The 24,432-nt window shown below is 37.4% G+C and overlaps 2 protein-coding genes across 6 annotated transcripts; one reads left to right on the top strand and one right to left on the bottom strand.

Moving 5' to 3' along the window:
* The first annotated feature begins 4,830 nt into the window (after positions 1 to 4,830).
* Positions 4,831 to 12,779, top strand: LOC107845705 (B3 domain-containing protein Os07g0563300). 5 transcript variants are annotated; one of them, XM_047398378.1, is made up of 8 exons: positions 4,831 to 5,200; positions 8,163 to 8,244; positions 8,377 to 8,475; positions 9,058 to 9,194; positions 10,283 to 10,364; positions 10,623 to 10,797; positions 11,057 to 11,136; positions 12,456 to 12,779. In XM_047398378.1, the coding sequence occupies exons 1-7, from the start codon at positions 5,064 to 5,066 to the stop codon at positions 11,134 to 11,136; spliced, it is 792 nt and encodes a 263-aa protein (XP_047254334.1). In that variant the 5' UTR covers positions 4,831 to 5,063; the 3' UTR covers positions 12,456 to 12,779. The 5 variants fall into 5 exon arrangements, with proteins under 5 accessions (XP_047254334.1, XP_047254337.1, XP_047254335.1 ...); XM_047398381.1 differs by having other exon boundaries at positions 4,842 to 5,200; positions 8,163 to 8,257; XM_047398379.1 differs by having other exon boundaries at positions 4,864 to 5,200; positions 10,265 to 10,364; positions 10,623 to 10,793.
* A 1,072-nt stretch (positions 12,780 to 13,851) lies between these two features.
* LOC107844776 (ADP-ribosylation factor GTPase-activating protein AGD5) lies at positions 13,852 to 23,582 on the bottom strand. Its single transcript, XM_016689123.2, has 11 exons — positions 23,257 to 23,582; positions 18,817 to 18,875; positions 18,604 to 18,694; positions 17,584 to 17,638; positions 17,386 to 17,476; positions 17,081 to 17,300; positions 16,807 to 16,999; positions 16,541 to 16,728; positions 15,953 to 16,177; positions 15,812 to 15,870; positions 13,852 to 14,317 (listed from the first exon to the last, which is right to left on the bottom strand). Exons 1-11 carry the CDS (start codon positions 23,305 to 23,307, stop codon positions 14,161 to 14,163), a joined length of 1,389 nt encoding a protein of 462 aa, XP_016544609.2. The 5' UTR covers positions 23,308 to 23,582; the 3' UTR covers positions 13,852 to 14,160.
* Positions 23,583 to 24,432: the final 850 nt, after the last annotated feature.

A 24,432-nucleotide genomic window follows, 5' to 3' on the forward strand; every position in this document is an offset into this window, starting at 1 on the left:
AGGTAAAAGTGAGTATTATAATAATAGGCTCTGGGTTCAAATTCTTGTATAAGAAAAAGGACAAACAATATAAATTCCGACTGTTTGAATCTTAATTACAGAAATTTTCGATATTTTGTATAATTATTAAAATCCTTGATTTTGAGTCTGTCGAGAACATAATTATCTCCCAATATATCCAAGAAGATATAATTTTTCCTTTGTAAAGATACATAATTAGCTCCTGATTTTTTTTTAAATTTATTTTGAATATGTCGAGAAATCTAATTAGCTTTCGATACATCCAACGAAAATACATAATTAGCTGAAACTTTTGTAATTATTTTATAAGCGTAGAAATTTATGTAATTATGATAAGTTAAAGGTGTGTGTATGTTTATATTATTTTTTTCATAGAAAAAAGGAAATACAAGTTGACCAATATCTTATAATTGTAGTAAGTCATGCTTGACCATAATTAATTTAGACAAAATATAAAATAAAATATAAGACAGGACATCATGGTTGTCCTTATCTTTCTTATATGGTTGTTTGTTGGAGCCATGTAATGGAAACATTTTAAAAGTTTTTTAAAGCAAGTAAAAATATAAAATTGTTTAAATTTGAAATGCAAATTTAGTCTCAAAAATATTTTTATTATTAAAAGAAATGTGACATAACCAAGAGTATGCATAATCTTAAATTAGAGTATAATGTAATTAATCTACTGTAAATAAAGTTTATTGGAATAGAATTAGTACTGCTATTGCTAGTACTAGTAATTTTGTATAACTAATTAATTTTGTATAACTCCAAAATTAATCTTAATTTTGTATACTGACTGTGACAGTGCACAAAACTTAAACTATTTATTTAACATAATATACTAATACAATATATCTAATCATTACAACTTGGGATATTGCTTGTGCTAGAGTAGTGTATGTTTTCCTCCATCTCTCCAGATGCATGTATCTCTGTTCGGTGTTCGGTATCTGTTTTGAGATATTTAACTAATCGAGATTTGTATCGGTAGAAATTATATGTTTATTTGTATCGACAGAAATTATATGTTATTCATTTAGAGGCTTGACTAATTGAGATCTGTATTGGTAGAAATTAGATGTTACCTATATTTAGAGGCCGTTTGACTAATCAAGATCTGTATTGGTAGAAATTATATTTTGCCTATCTAGAGGATTGACTAATCGAGATCTGTATCTTAAAGATTATATGTTTATCTATATCAGTAGAAATTATATGTTTATTTGTTTCGGTAGAAATTATATGTTATTCATTTAGAGGCTTGACTAATCGAGATCTGTATTGGTAGAAATTATATGTTACCTATTTAGAGGCTTGACTAATCGAGATTTGTATTGGTAGAAATTATTGGTAGGATGGACTAATCGAGATCTGTATCGGTAGAAAGTATATGTTACCTATTTAGAGGATTGACTAATCGAGATCTATATTGGTAGAAATTATATGTTAGGATTTACTAATCGAGATCTGTATCGGTAGAAATTATATGTTACCTATTTAGAGGCTTGACTAATCGAGATCTGTATTAGTAGAAATTGTATGTTATCTATCTAGAGGCTTGACTAATCGAGATCTGTATCGGTAGAAAACTTATACCGATTAAGACAAAAGTTCTTTAAATTTATGCCTAGCAAATTAGGTCATAAAAATACTAAACGTATAACCTGTTGTTTAAAAGGCACGTGTTAGATGTCACTTTCTACCGACACAATTTATACCGCGTAACTTAATTTCTGTAGAATAATGTCGAGCGACGTTAGAGTTCTCTAAACTCATGCCTAGCGAAATCAAATCGTAAATAAGAATACTTTGATCCGCAATTTTTTATTAAATAAGCATCAGAGACAAAAATTTAAAACCATCATATATAAAAGTAAAAATAATAAAAACTCACCCCAAAATAAAGATAAGATATATAAAAGTAAAAATAATAAAAACTCACCCTAAAATAAAGATAATATTATTTTAGTGATATCTCACATTTATTTTTCATGATTATATAAGTGAAAAATAAAATATTTATTCTGCTCACCTATATAATTTGCTCCTTGAAAATCCAATACTATTATTATGAATATTCCAAATTATTAACACCCATTTAATTTTATTCCTATAAGATTGACAAAGAAATTTACAATCGAACAAATTAACCGTGAGTAGCTTAAGCAAACAATTTACAAATGATTTTAGAGAGTATTGCATGACACTTAGCGGTCATGCAAAGCGACACATGGTAGGCATGCAAATAGAACACGTGGCTATTTATTGTAAGAAAAACACGCATACTTCCACTGTTATTTCATAATAATTATTATATTTATCGCGTGATGTAGTAACGAACGAAGAGAAAAAACTTCAAAATGTATGTATGCATCTATACATCCGCAGACATTATGTACGAGATATCTGATTATAGTTCGAGGGGTATAATAATAGACTTTTATTTCGAAATACTGCTACTATTTAATATGTACATACTTTTCAAAGGAATTTCACCGACTATTTATTCCAGAACGATTTTGAGTATACGATGTCTGTAGTTTATAAATGACTTGACTTCAATCATGCATGAAGTTCAGATAAAAATGACTGATGTTCAAACAAAATACATTAAATCGAGCCACGTCAGGATAAAATTCAGGCAAAAAAAAAAAGATAATTAAATTTCAAATATATTCTTGGAGTTTAATTATTTCGTTTGAACTTTAGCCGTAGAAATTTCAGACGCCACATATTTGAAGTCGTTCCAAAATAGGTAGATTTACAATTTTTTTTCTGATACATTTCTAATATGATTTTTTCTCTTTGTTTTTTCCCCGTGAATTCGCGCATCGCATAACTCATTTATGTGGACACTGATTAACTTCATATTCACGCATTACAGGATCCATTTTTACAGGCACTGATTAAATTCAATTTCGCACATTACAAAACTCATTCCTACGACATCACTTCCAACAAAAAAATATCTATTCCGAATCTCAAACCAAAATATTTAATTAAGGATTGAAGATATATCGATCATACCGCTACAAACTATATAGATCTACGACTTAAACAATCCCAAAATCTATTTCTGCGAACAACACTTTCAATCAACTTTTTTTCTATTTTCAAAATTCAGACTCGACAGTCTAAATATGAAGGAATCTCAATCACGTAGTTTGACCTATTTACCTGAGAGCCTAAGCGTGAAGTAACCTCAATCACGCCACCTCACCTCATTAACACGATAACCTAAGTGTGACGAAATTACAACTGCATCACCTTGACCTATTTATCCGAAAAGCTAAACATAAAGAAATTTCAACTATACCAACACGATAAAAAATATGATATTTGTGCCCTTCATCAACGTACCAATTTGGCACCTCGACTAAATCTACGGGATTTAATCACTTCTTTGTATATTAAGTACCACTTATTTGAAGGAAGAGATTAATCAAGTAATCACATAACCAATCTCTATTTATGTTGGAGATAAGACACACGTATCCTTTAAACTATAACCGTAGTTGTTATGAAATATCTAAATTTTACGGGAATCAATCCCCCTGAGCTCATTTTTATTTTAAAATTTTTTGTGTTTCTTTTTGTTGACGTGACTGCCAAGTAGAAGAATATTTTTGTGCTTCTTTTAATTATATATTTCACGCAATGCAAGAACCATTTCTACAGGTACCAACTAAATTCAGATATGTGCATTGTAGGATCCATTTATGCAAGCATCGATAAAATTTAAATTCGCGCATTACAAGATCCATTTATGATGTAACACTTTTAACATAATTTTTCTATTTTAAAAGATCGAATTTGAAATACTTAATTAAAGGCAAAAAGAGATCAATCGTACCGCCACAAACTATATCGAACTATGATTCACATTCCTTTTTAGAGATAAGTATTCAGTACCCCCCCCCCCCCCCTTAAAAAAAATTGCTACGACACACTCCAACTTCACAAGGGTCCTATTACCCCCTAAACTCAATTTTAGCGTATTTTTGTCACTCTTTGTGCTGACGTGACACTATTATTACATAAACGTGACCCACGTCAAAGGTGTCATGTCAGTTAACAGGACTGAGAAAGGTGTCGCAGCAGCTAAAAAGTTGATAAAAATAAGCTAAAATTGAGTTCATGGGAGTAATAAGACCTTGTAAAATTAAAGTGTATCGTCACAAATTTGGTTATAGTTCAGGGATACCAGATGTTTTACCTTCTTTTTTTTTTTCTTTTTTTTACATTTCTAATATGACTTTTTATTTTTCATTTCCTACGGGATATTAGCTATCCACATTGGAAACAAGTAAAATTTAAAATTCGAGCATTGCAAGATTTGTTTCTACATATATCGACTGAATTTAAGTATGCACATCATAGAATTCATTTATGTAAGCACCGACTAAATTTAAATTTGCACATTGCGAGATCTATATCTCAACCACATCACCGCAATCCCAAATGGTTTAATAAGTGACTTAAAAGATCCCAAAAATCTTGATATTTATGCCCCTTTCATTAGCATACCAACTTAGACTCAAAATTGGGTACAAATTCATTTCTTCCTTTTTCATTTCCAATCTTTAATTTGGGTCAAGAGATTAATCAAGTAATCATCTAATTAATTTCTATTTATCTTATGCTAAATCTTAATCACCACTTTTTTATATACTCTCTTCGTTTCATAATAAATAAATTATTGAATTTTGACACTCAGATTAAGAAAATAATTTTCCATTAATTTTCCATTTTTACACTTTTTTTAGGTATAAAATTATATTTATGTTATTCTTTTTCAATTGGTTGTCTTGAAAAAAATTCAAAACATCAAAAATACTAAATTTTGCCGCACCACAATTAAATTTACGAGATTTAATCATTTCCTTATATACTAAACTCTTTTGCAAAGATTTAGTCATTTCTTAATATATTAAATTTTGGACAGCAGCTCGATTAAATCGACGGGATTTAATCATTTCTCTCTATATATCTATGTAATTCTGCATTTGTTTTGCTGTGTTTTTAGGGTTTTGTTTCCAATGGCTTCTTCTTCTACTTGTTCTTCTGGTTCAACAACTTTATGCTTTCAGTGTGAAGATTCATCAAACTCAGTTAACTTCAGAAATGGTTGGCGTCTTCGTAGTGGCAAATTTGCTCAACTTTGTCATCGTTGTGCGTAAGTATTCTTTTTTCACAACTTTTTTTTTTCTTTTTAATAATTGTGGTGTTCGAGTCAATTTTCGTGTCAACGGGATATCTGTCACCTTCCACTAGCAACAGGTATCAGGAAACTGTCCATCGAGGCTAGGACAGAGGTGAAAAAATCACCTGGTGTTTTTTTCTTTTTTTGTAACTGTGGTGTTCGAGTCAATTTTCGTGTCAACAGGATACCTGTCACATTCCAGTAGCAACAGGTATCAGGAAGCTGTCCATGAGGTTAGGACAGATGTGAAGAAATCACATAGTGTTTTTTTCTTTTTTTATAACTGTGGTGTTCGAGTCAATTTTTGTGTCAACGGGATACCTGTCACCTTCCACTAGCAACAGGTACTTGGAAACTGTCCATCGAGGCTAGGACAGATGTGAAGAAGTCACCTATTTTTTTTTGTAACTGTGGTGTTCGAGCCAACTTTCGGGTCAACGGGATACCTGTCACCTTCCACTAGCAACAGGTATCAGGAAGCTGTTCATCGAGGCTAGGACAGATGTGAAGAAATCACCTATTTTTTTTTTCGTAACTGTGGTGTTCAAGCCAACGTTCGTGTCAACGGGATACCTGTCACCTTCCACTAGCAACAGGTACTAGGAAACTGTCCATCGAGGCTAGGACAGATGTGAAGAAATCACCTGGTGTTTTTTCTTTTTTTTAACTGTGGTGTTCGAGTCAATTTTCGTGTCAATGGGATACCTGTCACATTCCACTAGCAACAGGTACTTGGAAACTGTCCATCGAGGCTAGGATAGATGTGAAGAAATTACCTATTTTTTTATTTTTTTTTGTAACTGTGGTGTTCGAGCCAACTTTCGTGTCAACGGGATACCTGTCAACTTCCACTAGCAACCGGTACTTGGAAATTGTCCATCGAGGCTAGGACAGATGTGAAGAAATCACCTATTTTTTTATTTTTTTTTTTGTAATTGTGGTATTCGAGCCGACTTTTGTGTCAACGGGATGCCTGTCACCTTCCACTAGCAACAGGTACTAGGAAATTGTCTATTGAGGCTAGGATAGGTGTGAAGAAATCATCTAGTGTTTTTATCTTTTTACACTTTTTTTTTATAACTGTAGTGTTCGAGTCAGCTTTAGCGTACCTCGACTAATTTCACGGGGTACATGTCATACCTTCCTCCACCCGTACCATGTTACTGTGAATTGTGCATCGAGACTAGGATAAATAGAAAGAATCACCTAGCTTTTGCGCACCTTGGCTAAATTAGCGCACCTAAGTTGCTTTTTTTTTACACTTTTTGTTTTTGCATTATTGTGGTGTTCTGATTAGTTTTTGCACACCTCGACTAATTCCACCGGCTAGTTTTTGCATACCTCGACTAAATCCGTGGTAATTTTTACACACATCGACTAAAGACAAGGGCCAGTTTTTGCACACATCGACTAAATCTACGGACCAGCTTTTGCACACCTCGACTAATCCACCGGCTAGTTTTTGCACACCTCGACTAAATTCACCGGACAGTTTTTGCACACCTCGACTAAATCCACCAGCCAGTTTTTGCACACCTTGACTAAATCCACGTGCCAGTTTTTGCACACCTCGACTAAATCCACGGACAGTTTTTGCACACCTCGACTAAATGCATGAGCCAATTTTTGCACACGTCGACTAAAGATACGGGTTACCTATCACCTCCCACCAGCGTGAGTAAGTTTGGGCAGCTTTGCACACGTGAATTAATTCTGTGGGATACATGTCACCTTCCACTAGCAACAAGTATGAGTTAACTCAGTCTGCTAAGACTTTGACATATGAAAGAAATCACATAATGTTTTTTTCTTTACACTCTTTTCTTTTTTATAACTCTGGTGTTCGGGTCAAGCTTTTGCGCAACTAGACTAATTCCACGCGAAACGTGTTGCCTCGCACAAGCAACAAAGTGTTGGGTAATTCTGTCCATCGAGTCTAGGACACATGGAAAGAAATCACCGAGTGTTTTTGTTTTACACCTTTTAGAATTGCCCCCGTTTATGGAGCCACGGATTCGGCCAAATCCAATAGCTCAACTTGTATTGATGTTCAAAAGTTATTTAATATGTATAAATAATAATCCCTCTGTTTCAATTTGTTTGTTTGGTTTTTACTTGGCATGGAGTGTAAGAAAGAAAAGATGACTTTTGAATCTTGTCGTCTTAAACTCATGATACATAGAATGTACTTAAATGCCCTTTAATCTTGTGGTCTTGAATATGTCACATGGAGTATTAGAATTAAAGAGTTGCCAAAGGGGAAAATAACATTCTTTTTAAAACAAACCAAAAAGGAAAGTAAGACAAACAAATTGTAACGAAGGGATTATGTTTACAAGTGCAGAATCAAGCCAATCCTTTACCTGCGGATTCGGCAGAAATCAATAGCTTTAGCTCAAAACTTTGTATTTATGTTTAGAAGTTCGTTTGGAAAGTATAAATAATACTCCCTCTGTGTTAATTTGTTTGTCTGGTTGTGCCTTGGCACAAAATTTAAGTAAGTAAAGAATATTTTTTAATCTCGTGGTCTTAAATTAAAGATTCATAGAATGAACGCAAATGTCATTTAATCTTGTCGCCATGCGGAAAGTTAGAAGTAAGGAATTGACAGAAGAGGAAAGAGACATTCTTTTTGAAACGGACTAAAAAAGAAGGTAAGAAACAAATTAAAACCGAGTGAGCATTATTTTTTTTTATTTTTTTTTGTGAATTGAATGTTAACTGCTGTCTGCGGTTAAAGAAGAGAAACAAATGACATGACTAGAGCTTTGAATCAGGAAAGCTCTGTGTGTGCGATGAAGAGATTCTGGTCCTCCCCGTCACTTTGTTTAATGTGCTGTAACATGTTGAGGCTTGCGGGGCTATTAATAAATGTGATTTTTCTTCTGATACGTGAGACTTTCATTGGCCTGATGAGTTCTTATTTTTCCTATAGTTCCGTATACGAGTACGGGAGGTTCTGTGAGACTTTCCATGCAAGTGATGATGGCTGGAGAGATTGTGAATCTTGTGGGAAGGTTAGTGGAAAAGGTATCAGTCATAGTTGTATATACAAAGATAGATATGTCTATGAAACGGTCTCTGTTCACGTGTATGCTCGTACGCTCTTTGAGAAGCATCGTTTAGCAGTGACATTTTTTTCATTGCAGTTGGTCCATTGTGGATGTATCGTGTCTTTCAACACATATCTGCTGTTGGATTTTGGTGGAATTATGTGCACGGAGTGCTCGAAGAAGAACTTCATTCTTGTAAGAATATTTGAGGCATTTTTAATTCGTAGTTAATTCTCTTTTACTCTCTCCGGATCATTTGTCGATATTTTTCGGCCATCTCTCTCTGGCTTTCTTGCCAACTTACAATGCCAACTAGCAGAGTTTAGGAGTTTAGTATGCCTTCATGTGATGACCAATTGACCTGCATATCAGAGTCCACTTACGATTGTGTATTTCCAGCTGAAGCCCAAGAGCATTAACCATCACGGCTGCTTGCTAGACTTATGTGTCCTCCTTTCTATTCTGACATAGGTTATCACAATTCGCAGCATATTTTTTTCCTTCAAGAAAATCTGTTCCAAGTTACAAGGCCATCTCTTGGGTTGGTCATTAATACCTTCACTTAAAGTGATTCTTGAGAATTCAGCTTCGTCTAGGAGTCTATTTTATTGTCGGACATGTAGAACATGTTTCATCATTTCATTGCTTGTTAAAGTTCCTAGAGCAACGGCAGCTCTGGGTTATCAGTCATTGCTTCAAAATATTCTTTATTCTGTTGCCATTCCTTTTGAAGTCGAGGAGATCAAAACTATGAAGTTCTAATTTTATCTAATGCAGGCACGGAATCGTTGCTTGTCCGATGAAACTCCACCAGTACCAACTGGAGAATCTCGGTTGAATGCCACACAAACCGTGCTAGAACCTCGGTACAGGCCTCGTGTCACTGAGTTGAAGTTGCAGAACATCTCCATAAAATATCCTTTGTTGTGTACCCAATTGTCTTGGTCTCCAAAGACTACAGAGGTAGAAAACTCAAGCCATTTATTTATCAAATAAATAAGTAGTACGTAAACAAATGAAATGTGCTCATATTTTCATTTCTCGGAGATGAAAAAGAACCTGTTAAGATTAGAACGTTTGAATTTGAATGAACATCTGAATCTTCAGACTAAAACGTGTAAGTTTGAATACACATCTGAATACTAAGATGTATTATGATTTGAATATTACATACTTAAGATTGTTTGTTTCCTAAACATCTTAATGTATAAAACTTATCTTTTTTCAAAAAAATATTAAATATAAAATTCAAATAAAATACTATATCAACGAAATATTTTTAAAAAGCTTATATGGTGGTTGGTGGTTTTGATGGCTAATAGTTGTGGTTGGGAGTGCCGACCGAGGGTGTTGGTTTTGGCTGATGGTGATGGGGGCTAGCAATACGTTTTAACAATGGTGGTGGATAGTGGTGGAGGCTGGTAATTACGGTGGATGATAGTGATAACTAATTGCAGCGGTAACTAATAGTGATGGTTGCTGATATCTACTAGTGGCTAGCGGTGATGATTGATGGTGACGTTGTAAATTGTGGCTAGCGGTGGTGACGACTAACTGTGGTGGTAGTTGATGATGCTGGGTGGTGGCGAAGGTGGTGTGGTTAGCGGTGAAAGTGGATGGAGTTGTGGTGTGGTTAGCGGTGAAAGTGGATGGAGTTGTGGTGAACTGTCGTATTTGCGGAAATTGGTGAATGTCTAACTTCTTTAATTATATTAAGACTCTGTTATCGATCTTACTTATTCGGATATATTCTAACTCATTAAGTGGTTGTAATTTTCTTCTTTTTAAAGAAAAACCATGCTTAATGATTAAATCCAGTCCTTAAAAACAAACACGCTTAATGACTGAGATTTGAATCATTAAGATGAAAATTTTCCTTAAGTGCAAATAAATGAGGCCTAAATGTGGTCGACAACAAGATCTCTCTTTATATTGCACTTCGAATATAATGATTGATATTCTTGTGCTCCTTGACATACCTTAGCTGTGGGCTTGTGGTCACGCCTTTATTTCAAAAATTGTTGTCCGCCAGTGATGCTGATCTCGCACTATCGCGTCTTGTGATTCCCAAAAAGTGTGCTGAGGTGAGTTTGTGTTTTTTTTTCCGTAACTGTAAACTATGTTGCGCGGACTCTTCACTTTTGATGCTGCACCCGTATCGGATTCCCCAAAAATACACTAGTTTTGGAGAATAGAATCCGATTTGCACCCATTGACATTTTTGAAGAGTCCGAGCAACGGACTGTAAATACTGCTTTTTATACTTTTGATTCCCGCAACATCATTCATTTCAGTAAAGTTTCTCTTGCCAGTTCTGATCCCCAAAGCTTTCTTGTTTGCAGGCTTACTTTCCTCCCCTTTCTGGACCGCACAAGATCCCGATTAATATACTTGACACTGAAGGCAAGGAATGGAATTTTCACTACCGGTTTTGGCCTAATTCTAGGAGTAAAATGTATGTGCTCGAAGGACTTAGAGATTACATGGTCTCGAAGAAGTGGCGAGCAGGCGATGTAGGTAATTGAAGTAATCCATCCATATAAATGTTTAGTGGTCATTGGATTCGCAACGTCTGAAAAGACTTCATAGTTCTTCAGTTAAAACCAACATGCAACTAAAGTGCCGATTGCATTTCTAACGGAGATTAGCGATAGAATGTCCTGTTGATCTATGATGACCATTGTTGAATTAGTTGATTAAAGCAGTATAAGTAATGACTTATCCGGTGCATCTTCGTCATTTGTCGGAGCCTGACTTGCATTTGTTTGGTTTGCAGTTACTTTTTATCGAATTGAGCCGGGACAGAAACTGGTCATGGGATTAAGGAATACTTCTGCTGGTTCTACCAACTCGTAGGTATGCAAAACATACTCTTCTGTTTTGTTTTATCGCCCAATTAAAGAAGCTTTGCCTCAGTTCGGAGAAGTTTTAGTTCTGTCATGATGGAATCATACGTGTTGTCTGACGGTGAGCTTAGAGGCGATCCAAGATTTGAACTTATATTGATTCGGTATTTCATTGAATTCACTGACCATTTGAGTTACTGGGTTCGAAATTTAATATTTGTAAATTTAGGGACAAAGCTATGGGTTCAGCCTAGTTCGTTGAATCTAACGAGAATCTGTACCTTACCATGTACAGAGATTGACGAGATAATCGTCAAAAACTAAGTTGCTCGGACTCTCCAAAAACGTTGCCGCACCTGTGTCGGATCCTTCAAAAATACACTATTTTTAGAGGATCCGACACACACCCATCGATTTTTTTGAAGAGTCCGAGCAACATAGGTCAAAAACACACCTGACACATCACTTTTTTGCGAGTTTCATATCTGAACTATAAGGGGTTTGTGTATCACCAACTATTAATCAAAAGCACGTCGAAGCTGACTTAGATTACGTGTTTGAATAAATCACCATAAGGCGCGTGGCAATTTAATTTGCCCATAAAATTTTCATATTGCAGTTGACTCATTAATTTCGAGGTGTTTTTGGATAAATCGTTGGTGATAGTTCAGATAGGAAACTCGCAAAAAAATGATACTTCACGCTCGTTTTGAGTTGCATGCATTTTATTCCTTTCTGGTCTCTGAACAAGTTATTACCATCCCGAGGTTGGTTAGGAAACTGAAGCCGGTGACTTATCTTATACGAGTAACATTCACTAACCAAAATACTTCTGTATGAAAACTACAAGCTACTTTTAAGGGAGCCTTGGAACAACAGTAAAGTTGTCTCAAGTCCGAGCCGATGAAATTAGGTACTGATATTTGTGTCAGAGTAGGTTCCCTGCACCAGCTCTTTTCCGGACTCTGCATTAACGCGGGATGCTTCATGTACTACCGCCCCCCAAAACTACAAGCTACTTTGAAATTTCCATCCTCGTTACAGCAACACCTCCCAATGATAATAAGGGTGGGTAGGTTGTCAGAGGTGGAAAGATCCATTAGGCAAAGGAAGTCGCCAAAATACTGGGTAGGGGTCTATCGGGAACAACCTCTCTATCTCACCTCTGAGGTAGTGGTATGGACTGCATGTACTTAACCCTCCGACCCCACTTGGTGGGAAATTTGTGAGTGAATACGTTGTAACATTGATAATCGTTAAGTAGAATATCCATCAAATAATATTTAGAGCTATTATCTGTAATCTGCTAAAGATTATGATGTTCTGCAGATCGCAGTGCGATGTCCTGGAACATGACTCGGTACATTCCAACCGAAGGCAGATCTGCATGCGACTTTGAGGTTCACAGGAACTATGCCCGGGTCCTGCATACGTATTTTGAAATCCACAGAATATCGTTAAATATTTGACGGTCAATCCAGTTACTAGTGTTTATTAACTTGCGATTGTTGTAAGGAATAGCAAAGGATTCATATAGTCGATCTCAACTTATGTAACTTGAGGTCGTTGTAGGAACTCAATTGTGATATGTGCAAATTCTGGTATCAACCATCTTAGCGGCTCAATGTCTAGTCAAAGACATCCTTTTTTGTATAATTTTCTCTATTTGTTTCTACAAGTTTTTGCATGTCTGATGTCATAATTTATTAACAGAATAATTTCACGGGATACTTGCCACCTCCCGCCAGCAACAGGTACGAGGTAACTATGTCCACCACGGCTGGAACAGATGGAAAGAGATCAGGTAGCGTACGTCTCCGTTGGTAATTGAACCTGAGATCTAATGGTGCTCAATCCACTTCATTGAACCACTTATCAACAAGCTCCTGGAGAACGAGGTCCTTGGAGTAACTGGTGTCTGGTAAAGTTGCTGTCACGTGGCCTAGAGGTTACGAATTCAAACCATAGTTAAGATTGCATACAATAAACTGTTGTGGTTTGACGCTTCTTCGAATGCTGCGCATAGCTGGAGTTTTAGTGCATTGAGTGTCTTTTTCATCAACGGACTCCTCGAGCACGTTAAGAATTCGTCATATAGTTGCAACTGATTCGATAAGCTACGTGTCTAGAGCACGGAGAACTACCTTTGATCAAACTTCCGACGTTCCAACCACCCAACAACCTATATATCGCTGGTCGCTACTCCCACTCGAGCTAGGAAGTAAGCCTCACAATCCAAAGCGGCGAAGAACAAATAGAATTTGCTTCAAAAGTCGATGCATGGTGGTGTTTTTACGCATGAGAACATAGTAATGGAGAAAATAATAGCCAAAATAGAATTCGTTTTGACTGGAGCGCGTAAATCAACTATATATTTGACGCGGATTTGTTGTAATACTAAAACTTAACCATCCGATGAACCAACAAAAATTTTGCGCGTTTTCGTTTTTTGATAAACGTACTGTCTGGGTCAGCTTATGTGCACCTCGACTAAATCCAAGAGATACCTGCCGCCTCTCACCAACAACAAGTACCAGGTAACTTTGTCCACCAAGGCTACAACAGATATATTTGGAACTCTTATTTACAAATTAAACAACATTGTAAAGAACAATAAAACCAATTGACCTCAAATGACCGGTATCCTGTCGGAATTAGTCGAGGTGCGCACAAGCTGACCCAGTTATTCTTGGAACTCATATATACAAAGTAAACAAAATTGTAATGAACAACAAAACCAATTGACCTCAGATGTATAAATAAAATTGCTGAACAAAGTTAAGCTAACTTTAGATGTTTCTGTTCAATATCTTTATTATTCTACCTACAAAGATTAATCAACAGATATGAAGAAAACTGTTGTAACTATACTATAATCCAAAAACCTATGTTGCTCAGACTCTTCAAAAATATCCATGGCCGGTGCATGTCGAGTACTTCAAAAATAGTGTAGTTCTGGAGAATCCGACACAGGTGCAACAACACTTTTAGAGAATCCGAGCAACATAACCAAAAGCTAGGATACTCGAAAATCTCAGCGTTTTGAGAACATGCCTTGAGTCAGAGATGAGAAGTCATCCTCTTTTTTCGATTGTGTAGAGCTTGATGAAAGGGTTGTTGCAGCACCTCCGCTTGGCACCGAGGGGATGACAGTACCATCGCCGGAATAGTTCTGTCCGGTTGGGTATACGCTGCAATAAACAAGCGGAAAAGTCAAAACGGAGCTCAGGTTTATATCAGGTATCTTCATTCTGCAGAGGCGGTTACGCTTTATGAGTTCAATTTTTAAGGTTCTCGGCATTGAACTACTATTATACTTTAAATTTAAGGTCGCATTGAAAGTATTGGGTTCAGATGAACTCGGTAACAGTAAATTGCATCCGCCCCTGGCATTCGGGTAAGATACATACATTGTACTGGTTCTCATACAACGGAAATTTAAGAGTGTCGTTTGGTAGGGTGCATAAGAATGGTGCTGAATTGAGTGCATTCGTTATGCCGACATTAGTTATGTTGAGATTATCTCTTAAGCACTATTTGGTTTGGAACTATTGCATTGCTAATACCATAGTTTGCGGATATTACTGATACACAAATCTAACGCATGCATTATTTTTTCTAACGCATTCTACCAAATGATAAGGGAAATGATGGTTACAGGATGTTGTTGTACAAACTTGAACAATCAAAATCAGGTGGCATGCCGATGACACCGCTACGAAAAAAGGATCGTAAACCAGTACAATGTTGGCCCTTCAACTTGGCGTCAGCTCGCATCTTTGACCTTCAACTTTGTATGTGCACAAGTAGACACTCAAACTTGTATAAAGATGAACAAGTAGACACACGCGTCCTATGTGACATAATACACGAATTGGCCGCGTAGGACGCCATATAGGACTCATGTGTCTACTTGTTCAACTTTATACAAGTTTGAGTGCCTGCTTGCGCACAACCAAAGTTGGAGGGCAAAGATGCAAGCTGAAACCAAGTTAAACGGCACATTTATGTATTATGCCGTCTTGTTTTAATAGTTGAGCACATGATATCTAACACCCCCCACTCCTCTATCTCTTCACAGTAAATCGTAATTAATCATCGCAGAAATTGTCATAAGTTTGTAGAGGATGCAGTTCTTTTTAAGGATGCCATGATTCAGTTGATGTTTAATTTCATTCATTCAACTCGTTCATTATGCTGCAGGCCTCTATTTTATGCTTCAGCGTACTAGGTATGGGACAGAATGCGTAATCTGAAGTGAAAAATAGGTTACTGTCTAATTATACTTACTTAGACAACCTGTCTTCAGTTTTTTCAAGAAAAGGGCAGCCCGGTGCGCTAAAGCTCCCGCTATGTGCAGGGTCCAGGGAAGGGCCCGATCACAAGGATCTATTGTACGTAGCCTTACCTTGCATTTCTGCTAGACGCTGTTTCCAAGGTTTGAACACGACTTCCCTTTCTTCAGTTTTTTCAGCCTTCCGAAAAAAATATTGCATCTAAATCTAGCAGTTATTAGCTATGTTGCTCGGACTCTTCAAAAATGTCAGCGGGTGCGTGTCAGATTCTCGAGTAGTAGTGTATAATTGGAGAATCCGACACGGGTGCCTCATCGAAAGTGAAGAGTCCGCGCAACTTAGGTTATTAGACCAAACTACAGTTCACAAATGACATGGAACAAAAAGTACCTGGATGTTGAAAGCGCCGCAGAATTTCCAGCTAAATGTGTTGCTCCCATCATGCCCATCTAGTTTACAAGCAAAGGACAACAACTTTTAGCAGTCTATATGCAACATTTCGATAGAAACTCAACATTTCATGAATTTTACCTGTAAATATTTCTCCGTTTCAGTTTTTCCATCGGCTGGCGTCATCATTCCAAGGAACTCCCAACCTACGTGTGGCCAACCGGTGGAGCCATTTGGGCCTTGTTGAACATTCCCAGGGATTTTCAATGTGCCACTAGCAGCGGCAGCGGCCATTGGAACAGACTGTTGCTGAGCTAGCTGAGCAAGTTGTTGCTGATGCATAGCAAATGGTGACACCATATTGGACTGCAGAAAGTACATCAGGTAAGATAATGATTTTTGTTCGACTATATAGAACTATGCCTCAATCTCAAGCGAGTTGACGACCGCTATATGAATCCTCACCGACCATGTTCCTCAATTAAGTTCAACGATAACAACAATAACAATAACAATAATAATAACATAAGAGTAGTAATATATTTTCTGTTGGTGTATAAATCTCAAATAGGACTGACAGACTCCTAGCAAAACATATCTATGCAGGACATAGCCATACCATCTTAAGCGACCTATCTCGTCTTATCCTCGATGTATACTACATGCACCTTCTAAAGAAAGATGACCGAGAACAGCCTAAAGCTCGAGTTTTATGATTACATATAGTACCTTGTCGAAAAGGTTCATGATATCATTTTTGACATCTTTCGGAGGTTTCTCGGACAAGGAAGAAGTTGAAACAGATGATGAAAGTGTTGATGAATCCTTGAATAAATCGTCGATTGCAGAGGCAGATTGGCATTTCCGATGATCAGCTTTTGCAACACCACTTTTTGCTGCTGGTTCTTCTTCAACAGCTGAGAAGTTTACGAGGTTTGATTAGGATAAACGAGCTAAAGAAACAATATAGAAAAGCTGTGACTTAAGTAACGTACATTGAAAAGCTGTCCACGAGTTATCATCGACAGAAGCAGCACTTGCGCCATTGTCATTTGGAGAATCCATAGAGAGCATGTCGAAAAGATCAGTAGAAACATCAACTTTAGGAGGATTGACAACTTCTGCGACCTGCTTTGCAGATTCAGCGACTGCAATTGGTTGTGTCAACTGACTTGGACCCGGAGATACCTTTTCATGAGTTGAACTATAAGATTCAAAGTTCGTAACAGATCTAAAAGAACCGGAATGGTGAATATGAGTTTGACATACTTGTTCCGGCCCTCTTGGAGGCAGCGGTATACTGAATCTAGCAGCAGGCATCTCTTGCTTTGTGCTAGGGCATTGCATGCTTACCCTCTCATTGGATGAACCACTGGAGCTACGAACATGCTCATGCCTACTTCTGTCAGAATGTCGCTGTTGTCGCCCTGTGGCCCTCCCTTCTTGAATCTCCTTCTCATCCTTAGGGATCCACCTCTTATCTTCATACCTAAACGAAATACAGGTACTGCCGATGAAGTTGCAATATACTAGATCGAAAGGATTGCTCAAGCCGGGAATCAGTAAGGGCATACTTTGAATGGATGAAATTCTCGATGCCAACTCTATCATAATTTGGAGGAAGCTCCGCTTCCCAATAACTATTCGCCTTCTCGTTTCCCATTGCTATAGCAGCATCAGAAAAGGGATTATTACACACAATTCAACAGTTTAGTCGACATATGTATCAGATCAACATAAAAAGTGTAAGAATTTGAGGAGAAAAACCTAACATTGAATAAATGCAACTTGTTCAGGAAGCCATGTATCTAGCGCAGCTGATCGAACCTGCAAAAGTACACAAACAACAGATAACGGAACCTTTCTTGCTAGGCCGAAAGGTATGTGCCGGAGACAAACATGATGGGATGCTGAGATTAGACTTTCGCAGACAGGCAATAGAAGACGGATTGCCACACAAAGCGATGGAGAAATGAGCAGTTGAGTAGCCAGCGGTGAAATCCCTACGCCAGTACGCTGTGGCTAAGGAGGAGGAAGAGGAAGATGGAATGCATATGATTATGTGGTATTTATACCTAAGGTTTATAACCAGAAACAAATTACCCCTTCCGTTTCAATTTGTTTGACTGGTTTTGACTTGACACGGTGTTTATGAAAGTAAAGACGACTTTTGAATCTTGTGGATTTAAATTAAATATAAGTAGAATGTACTAAAATGCCTTAATCTTGCGGTGTTAAACATGCCTGCGGAAAGTTAGGATTACAGAGTTGCCAATAAAGGAAAGAGATATTCTTTTTTAAACGGACTAAAAAGGAAAGTAAGACAAACACATTGAAATGGAGGGAGTAACAACTAACAATTATCGGGGCCGGAAAAATAATTGGTAATTTCTTCACAGTTGTCCAAATCTTGATGGACAGTTAACCGATGCCTGTGATGGTTGGAGATAGCAGGTACCCCGTAACAGTAATCGAGGTGCACGCGGACTGGACCGAACACTATGATTATCAAAAGAATGAATACATATATAAGGGGACTGAACCATTCCGCCAAACATCCGCCCCCGTGAGCTTTAGCAGTACTTTTTTACCCACTTCAGCTCTACCGAATAGTCTGATTTTTCCTCCACGGCTATTGAGCGCTAAAAGATCTAATACCTTAGTCCCTCTTTCTAAAATCGAGAATTTTTTATCCAACTGTATAAAGGCTGGTGTAGATCTATGAATAGGCGACGTTCTACTATATCTAGAAAATCTCAGACATGATGAGGGTATAGTAGTCGATAAGTTACCTTCGATATGTGTACCCCTAAACTTCTGTGGATCCCGGAGCATTGCATGCATATGAAGATCCCAATATTCACGCTTGCCCATCGAGGACCTCTGCATTGCAAGATTATCAAATAAGTCCATATAATTACAGACAATTTCTGTTTAACGTCAACAATCCTCTCAGCAACTAAGTTCTGAATGCCATACTATCAAATTCAAACATATGTACATACTTGGCTTTGCAGTCTGCACACTCCTTGTTCTCCGGCAACTTAAGGAGTCCTTCGAGAATCTGCCAACACACACAGTCCAGCATTACGTAGAAACAAGAAGCACGCGAAAGAGGAAAATGAAATTAACCAGGAAACAAATTGTGTAGGCCATAAGCACTACTATTGAATTGTTGATAAACTTCCCTTCCCTTCGGTATCCTATGTGTTAAGCCATGCTATTTGCTTCGATATGTGAAAAAAGTTCCATTTTGCCTTTCCGAGTGAAAGTACACCGATAAGAAAGACTACAACGTGTGTTTCCTCGCAGAATACTTCCATGCTACTGCTTAAAATTTAATGCCTCAAACTAAGGATGCTAGTATAACTTTGGCTATTAAAAGCTAAGAACACCGAAAGAGTACACTTTCAAAAAGTGATTGGCTTAACTACTCGTAGTTGTCGAATTGTCACTCCTCCTCCACCGCCATCCTATGGGGACCAATTCTGATGCGGGAACACCTCAACTATTGAATAGTGCAATGAAACAGGTTCAAGTGGCCGGAGAGAAATGGATATCGAGGATTTATATAGCTGATCCAACTAGCTTGGGACTGAGGCGTAGTTGTCATTGTTGTTGATCATTTTTTGGAACAAATTTATCATTGGAATGTTTTATATGGATAACAACACTTATAGTTTAAGACTCATTGCAACACTAACAATACTGAACTATTAGTTGTCCATTTTCCTACCTGAACTATCACCATCCGTGTGGATTAAAACACACCTCGAAACTGATTAGGCCAACTATCGGTTGTTCTATTTTCCTACACTGTTAGATGGTGATAGTTTATATAGGAAAACGGAAAAACTGATAGTCCGGGTATGAAACTTGCGAAAAAGGTGACAGTTCAGGTGTGTTGTTGACCATTATCTCTAATTTAAAACAGTTGACAATGCACACTAGAACCTGAAAAGCTATCATTTAGACATTCAATTAACAGCTCAAATAAATTAAGCTGGTTGTTCTTATCTATCCCAGTGAAGGGGAGAGTTGGCGTAACTGGTAAAGTTACTGTGACCGGGAGGTCACGGGTTCGAGCTGTGGAAACAGCGTCTTGCAGAAATGCAGGGTAAGGTTGCGTGGCTTTCAACTCCTTTCGTTTTCCTCGCTACTCCCAAAATGTTAAATTTCTTTTCTTACACTGGCGCAGATGATTCCCCCCAAGGCACCGATGGACCAACGCCTTTACAATAGACCCTTGTAGTCCGGCCCTTCCCCTGATGCTGTGCATAGTGGGAGCTTTAATGCACCGGGCGCTGCCCTTTTTTTCTTGTTCTTATCTATCCCAGTATTAAACAACAAACTTCATTAGAAAAAGTTTAAGTGATTTCTTCTCATCATTTGTTCATCCTAGCCCATACACCACATTTATTGACAAAAAAAAAAATCTCATTAGAAATTTCGTTCATCATGCTAAAACCACATAGCGGTAGCTTCCCCGGACACCGCGCATAGCAGTAGCTTTAGTGCACCGGTCTGCCCTTTTTATGCTAAAACCACAAGGCTCTATCGTACACATCCTTATCCTACATTTAGGCCACTTACGCCAACGCTCACCTACTCACATCCAAAACTGATCCTTTACATAACGCACTTTGTTTCGAGCATGTGTGCAAGCTGCTCCGGACACCACAATTATTTTTAAAAATTGGCAAAAATGCACTATGCGCGGGTCCTCAAGAAGGACCAGACTGAATGGTCTATTGTATGCGGCCACCCTGCATTTCTGCAAGAGACTATTTCCACAGCTCGGCATCCATGACCTCATGATCACATAACACCAACTTTTTACCACTTACGCCAACGCTCACCTACTCACATCCAAAAATGATCCTTTACATAACGCACTTTGTTTCGAGCATGCATGCAAGCTAGTCTAGACACCACAGTTATTTTTAAAAATTGGTAAAAATGCACTATGTGCGGGGTCCCCGAGAAGGACCAGACTGAACAGTCTATAGTATGTGGCTACCCTACATTTCTGCAAGAGACTATTTCCACAACTCGGAATCCATGACCTCATGATCACATACCAGTTACGCGAACGCTCACCTTCTCACATCCAAAAATGATCTTTTACATAACACACTTTGTTTCGAGCATGCATGCAAGCTGGTCCGGACACCACAATTATTAAAAAAAGTTGGCAAAAATGCACTATGCGCGGGTTCCCCGAGAAAGACTAGACTGCACAGTCTATTGTATATGGCTACCCTACATTTCTGCAAGAGAGTTTTTCCACAGCTCCGAATCTATGACCTCATGATCACATACCAATTACGCAAATGCTCACCTTCTCACATCCAAAAATGATCCTTTACATAACACACTTTGTTTCGAGCATGCATGCAAGCTGCTCCGGACACCACAATTATTTTTAAAAATTGACAAAAATGCACGATGCGTGGGGTCCATGTGAAGCACCAGACTGCACTATCTATTGTATGCAGCTACTCGGCATTTCTGCAAGAGACTATTTCCACAGCTCGGAATCCATGACCTCACGATCACATAACACCAACTTTTTACCATTTACGCCAACGCTCACCTTCTCACATCCCAAAATGATCCTTTAAATACCTAACACACTTTGTTTCCATTAGGAAAACAACAAATTAACCACCTCCTTTAAAGCAGATCACCCCTTCAATAATCAAGATATTAGAATCACAAAGTTCAGCTATCAATTATTAATACAACAACGAATCATATGCATGTTTGTTGTAGGCTAAAGAGAACCTAATCTCACCCTTGCCTCAGAACCTATAAAATTTATTCCTTTTTCCCGAAAAAGGCAGCTCGGTGCACTAAAACTCCTTATGTGCATGTTGTTCGAGGAAGGGCTGCAAGAGGTTGTTTCCACGCCTAGAACGTGTAACCTCTTGGTCACATGCAAGCATTATGCAGTCTTACCCTGCATTTCTACATGACAACTATTTTACTAGTTACACAAAGCTTCCCCTTCTTGCATCCAAAATTTATCCTTTAAACATATAGCTTCTTTGTTTCCACGGCTAGAACACGTAACCTCTTGGTCACATGTAAACATCATGCAGTCTTAACTCTTACCTTGCATTTCTGCAAGAGGTTGCTTCCACGACCAGAACACGTAACCTCTTGGTCACGTGCAAGCACATTATGCAGCCTTACCCTGCATTTATGCAAGAGGCTGTTTCCACGACTAGAACATCTAACCTCCTGGTCACATGCAAGCATCATGCAGCCTTACACTGCATTTTTGCAAGAGGTTGTTTCCACGACCAGAACACGTAACCTCTTGTCACATGCAAGCATGCACAACCAGAACACGTAACCTTTTGATTACATGCAAGCATCATGCAGCCTTACCCTACACATTTCTGCAATTGGCTGTTTCCACGACTAGAACTCGTAACCTCTTGGTCACATACAAGCATCATGCGGCCTTATCCTACATTCCTGCAAGAGATTGTTTTCACGGCTTACCCTACATTCCTACAAGAGATTGTTTTCATGACTAGAACACATAACCTCTTGGTCACATGCAAGCATCATGCAGCCTTACCCTACATTTCTATAAGAGGTTGTTTTCACGACTAGAACACGTAACCTCTTGTCACATACAAGCATCATGCAGCCTTACCCTGCATTTCTGCAAGAGCTTGTTCCAAGGACTAGAACACGTAACCTCTTGGTCACATGCAAACATCATGCAATCTTACCCATTTTTGCAAGAGGTTATTTCCACGACTAGAACTCGTAACCTCTTGGTCACATACAAGCATCATGCGACCTGCCTTACCCTGCATTTCTACAAGAAGTTGTTTCCACAACTAAAACACCGTAGCCTCTTGATCACATCACATGCAAGCATCATGCAACAGGGTGTTGCATCATGCAGGAGGCTATTTCCACGACTAGAATACGTAACCTCTTGGTCACATGCAAGCATCATGCAGCCTTACTGAGAGGTTGTTTCCACGGCTAGAACACGTAACCCCTTGGTCACATGCAAGCACATCATGCAGCCTTACCGAGAGGTTGTTTCCACGGCTAGAACACGTAACCCCTTGGTCACATGCAAGCCCATCATGCAGCCTTACCCTGTATTTCTACAAGAGGCTGTTTCCACGACTTAGAACCACAACCTCCTCATCACACGACAACAATTTTACCAGTTACACGAAGCTTCATTCTCCGTTTCCATTACGACAACAACAAACCAACCAACATACCTTCACTAATCATCAAAAAATCATAACCACGAATATATCAACCCTTAAATAATCGATATAAAAGGAACATTAAGATCAATAAATCATATTCATGCACCAAATAATAACCATAAATTAAACAATTCCCAATAACAACAAACAAAATTCATTTTGAAAAAATAAAAAAATTGATTTGATTTTTACCTTTCTATGTTTGGCATTGAGTTCCTTTGTAACGTTGTCTTTCTCATTCATTGTGAATATATGTATCAGAAAATTATTGCAGATCTAATTTCTCTCTTTGTGAATTGGATATGTATTTCGAAAAAATGGTATATATATCATCATTATTAAGAAATAATTATTAGGGGTTGATTTTTCTATATTAATCTTATTAATTATGTTTTAAAATATAAATTTTGAGTAAATATATTTTTTATAGTTATTTAATGATATTAATAGTATTGGAAGAACCTAATAAAATCTCTTTAATTTTATAAAAGAGACTGTTAAATTGAAACAGATAGTGGTAGAAAGAGGGCAGTTATTTTAAAACAAAGGGATAATATGGATAACTTAAAATTTATTACTCACTGTTTCCATTTGTTTAACTTAATTTCCTTTTTAATTCGTTTAAAAAATATATCACACTTTTTTAAAAAAAAATCAATCAATATATATATATATATATAAAGGAGAATCATAGAGGAGGTGATGTGGCACATCTCTATGATCTCCATTGCTATTTATTTTTTTTTGTAGTTTTTTTGACAATTTTTTTTTTATTGCATAAAAATAAATATTACAATTACTACTCATCCATTTATTCATATACTTCAATGTAAGAGTTTAAATGCCTTAAAATTTCTTTAAAACTCCATTACTCTATAATTAATTTTTAAGTTTTTTCTGATCTTTGGCTTTTCATTTTCCAATATGTTTTTAAATGAATATGTAATGTAATTTCCCCTTATAAATAGAGTACATTTTATGGTCTTTTGATATCATTTGTCCTTTTCATAAACGGCCAAATTGTAGAGTTGATGTTAAAGATGATGAAACACAAGAAAGGTATTACAATTTTTTTTTAGAATTTTGTAGTTTAGTTTTCTATGTAAAAGTTAAACAACAAATACGGTTATTCTCTTTTACTATTTGTAAGTGTCATGTATGTTGATTAGAGCTGTCAATACGGGTTGGCCCAGCCCATTCGGGCTAGCTCATACGGGCTTTGAGTTTGATGGACCAGGCCGAGCTGGCCCATCATTACATCAAGCCCACAACATTACTCTGTGGGCTGCAGGTCTCATGGGTCAGTCTACTTTTTAAAAAATAATATTTTATAATTTAATTTTAGAATGTTAATAAATATAAATATTA

This window comes from Capsicum annuum, chromosome 10 (genome assembly GCF_002878395.1).
Source record: "Capsicum annuum cultivar UCD-10X-F1 chromosome 10, UCD10Xv1.1, whole genome shotgun sequence".
NCBI lineage: Eukaryota > Viridiplantae > Streptophyta > Magnoliopsida > Solanales > Solanaceae > Capsicum > Capsicum annuum.

Excerpts from the sequence above, each read along its gene's own strand:
- LOC107845705 (XM_016690166.2), top strand. The coding sequence starts at position 5,064 with ATGGCTTCTTCTTCTACTTGTTCTTCTGGTTCAACAACTTTATGCTTT. Across the intron at positions 5,201-8,162 it reads CAACTTTGTCATCGTTGTGC|TTCCGTATACGAGTACGGGA; the intron begins GTAAGTATTCTT and ends TTTTTCCTATAG. Across the intron at positions 8,476-9,057 it reads CGAAGAAGAACTTCATTCTT|GCACGGAATCGTTGCTTGTC; the intron begins GTAAGAATATTT and ends TATCTAATGCAG.
- LOC107844776 (XM_016689123.2), bottom strand. The coding sequence starts at position 23,307 with ATGAATGAGAAAGACAACGTTACAAAGGAACTCAATGCCAAACATAGA. Across the intron at positions 17,477-17,583 it reads ACAAGTTGCATTTATTCAAT|CAATGGGAAACGAGAAGGCG; the intron begins GTTAGGTTTTTC and ends ATGCTGCTATAG. Across the intron at positions 16,178-16,540 it reads TCATGAACCTTTTCGACAAG|TCCAATATGGTGTCACCATT; the intron begins GTACTATATGTA and ends TACTTTCTGCAG.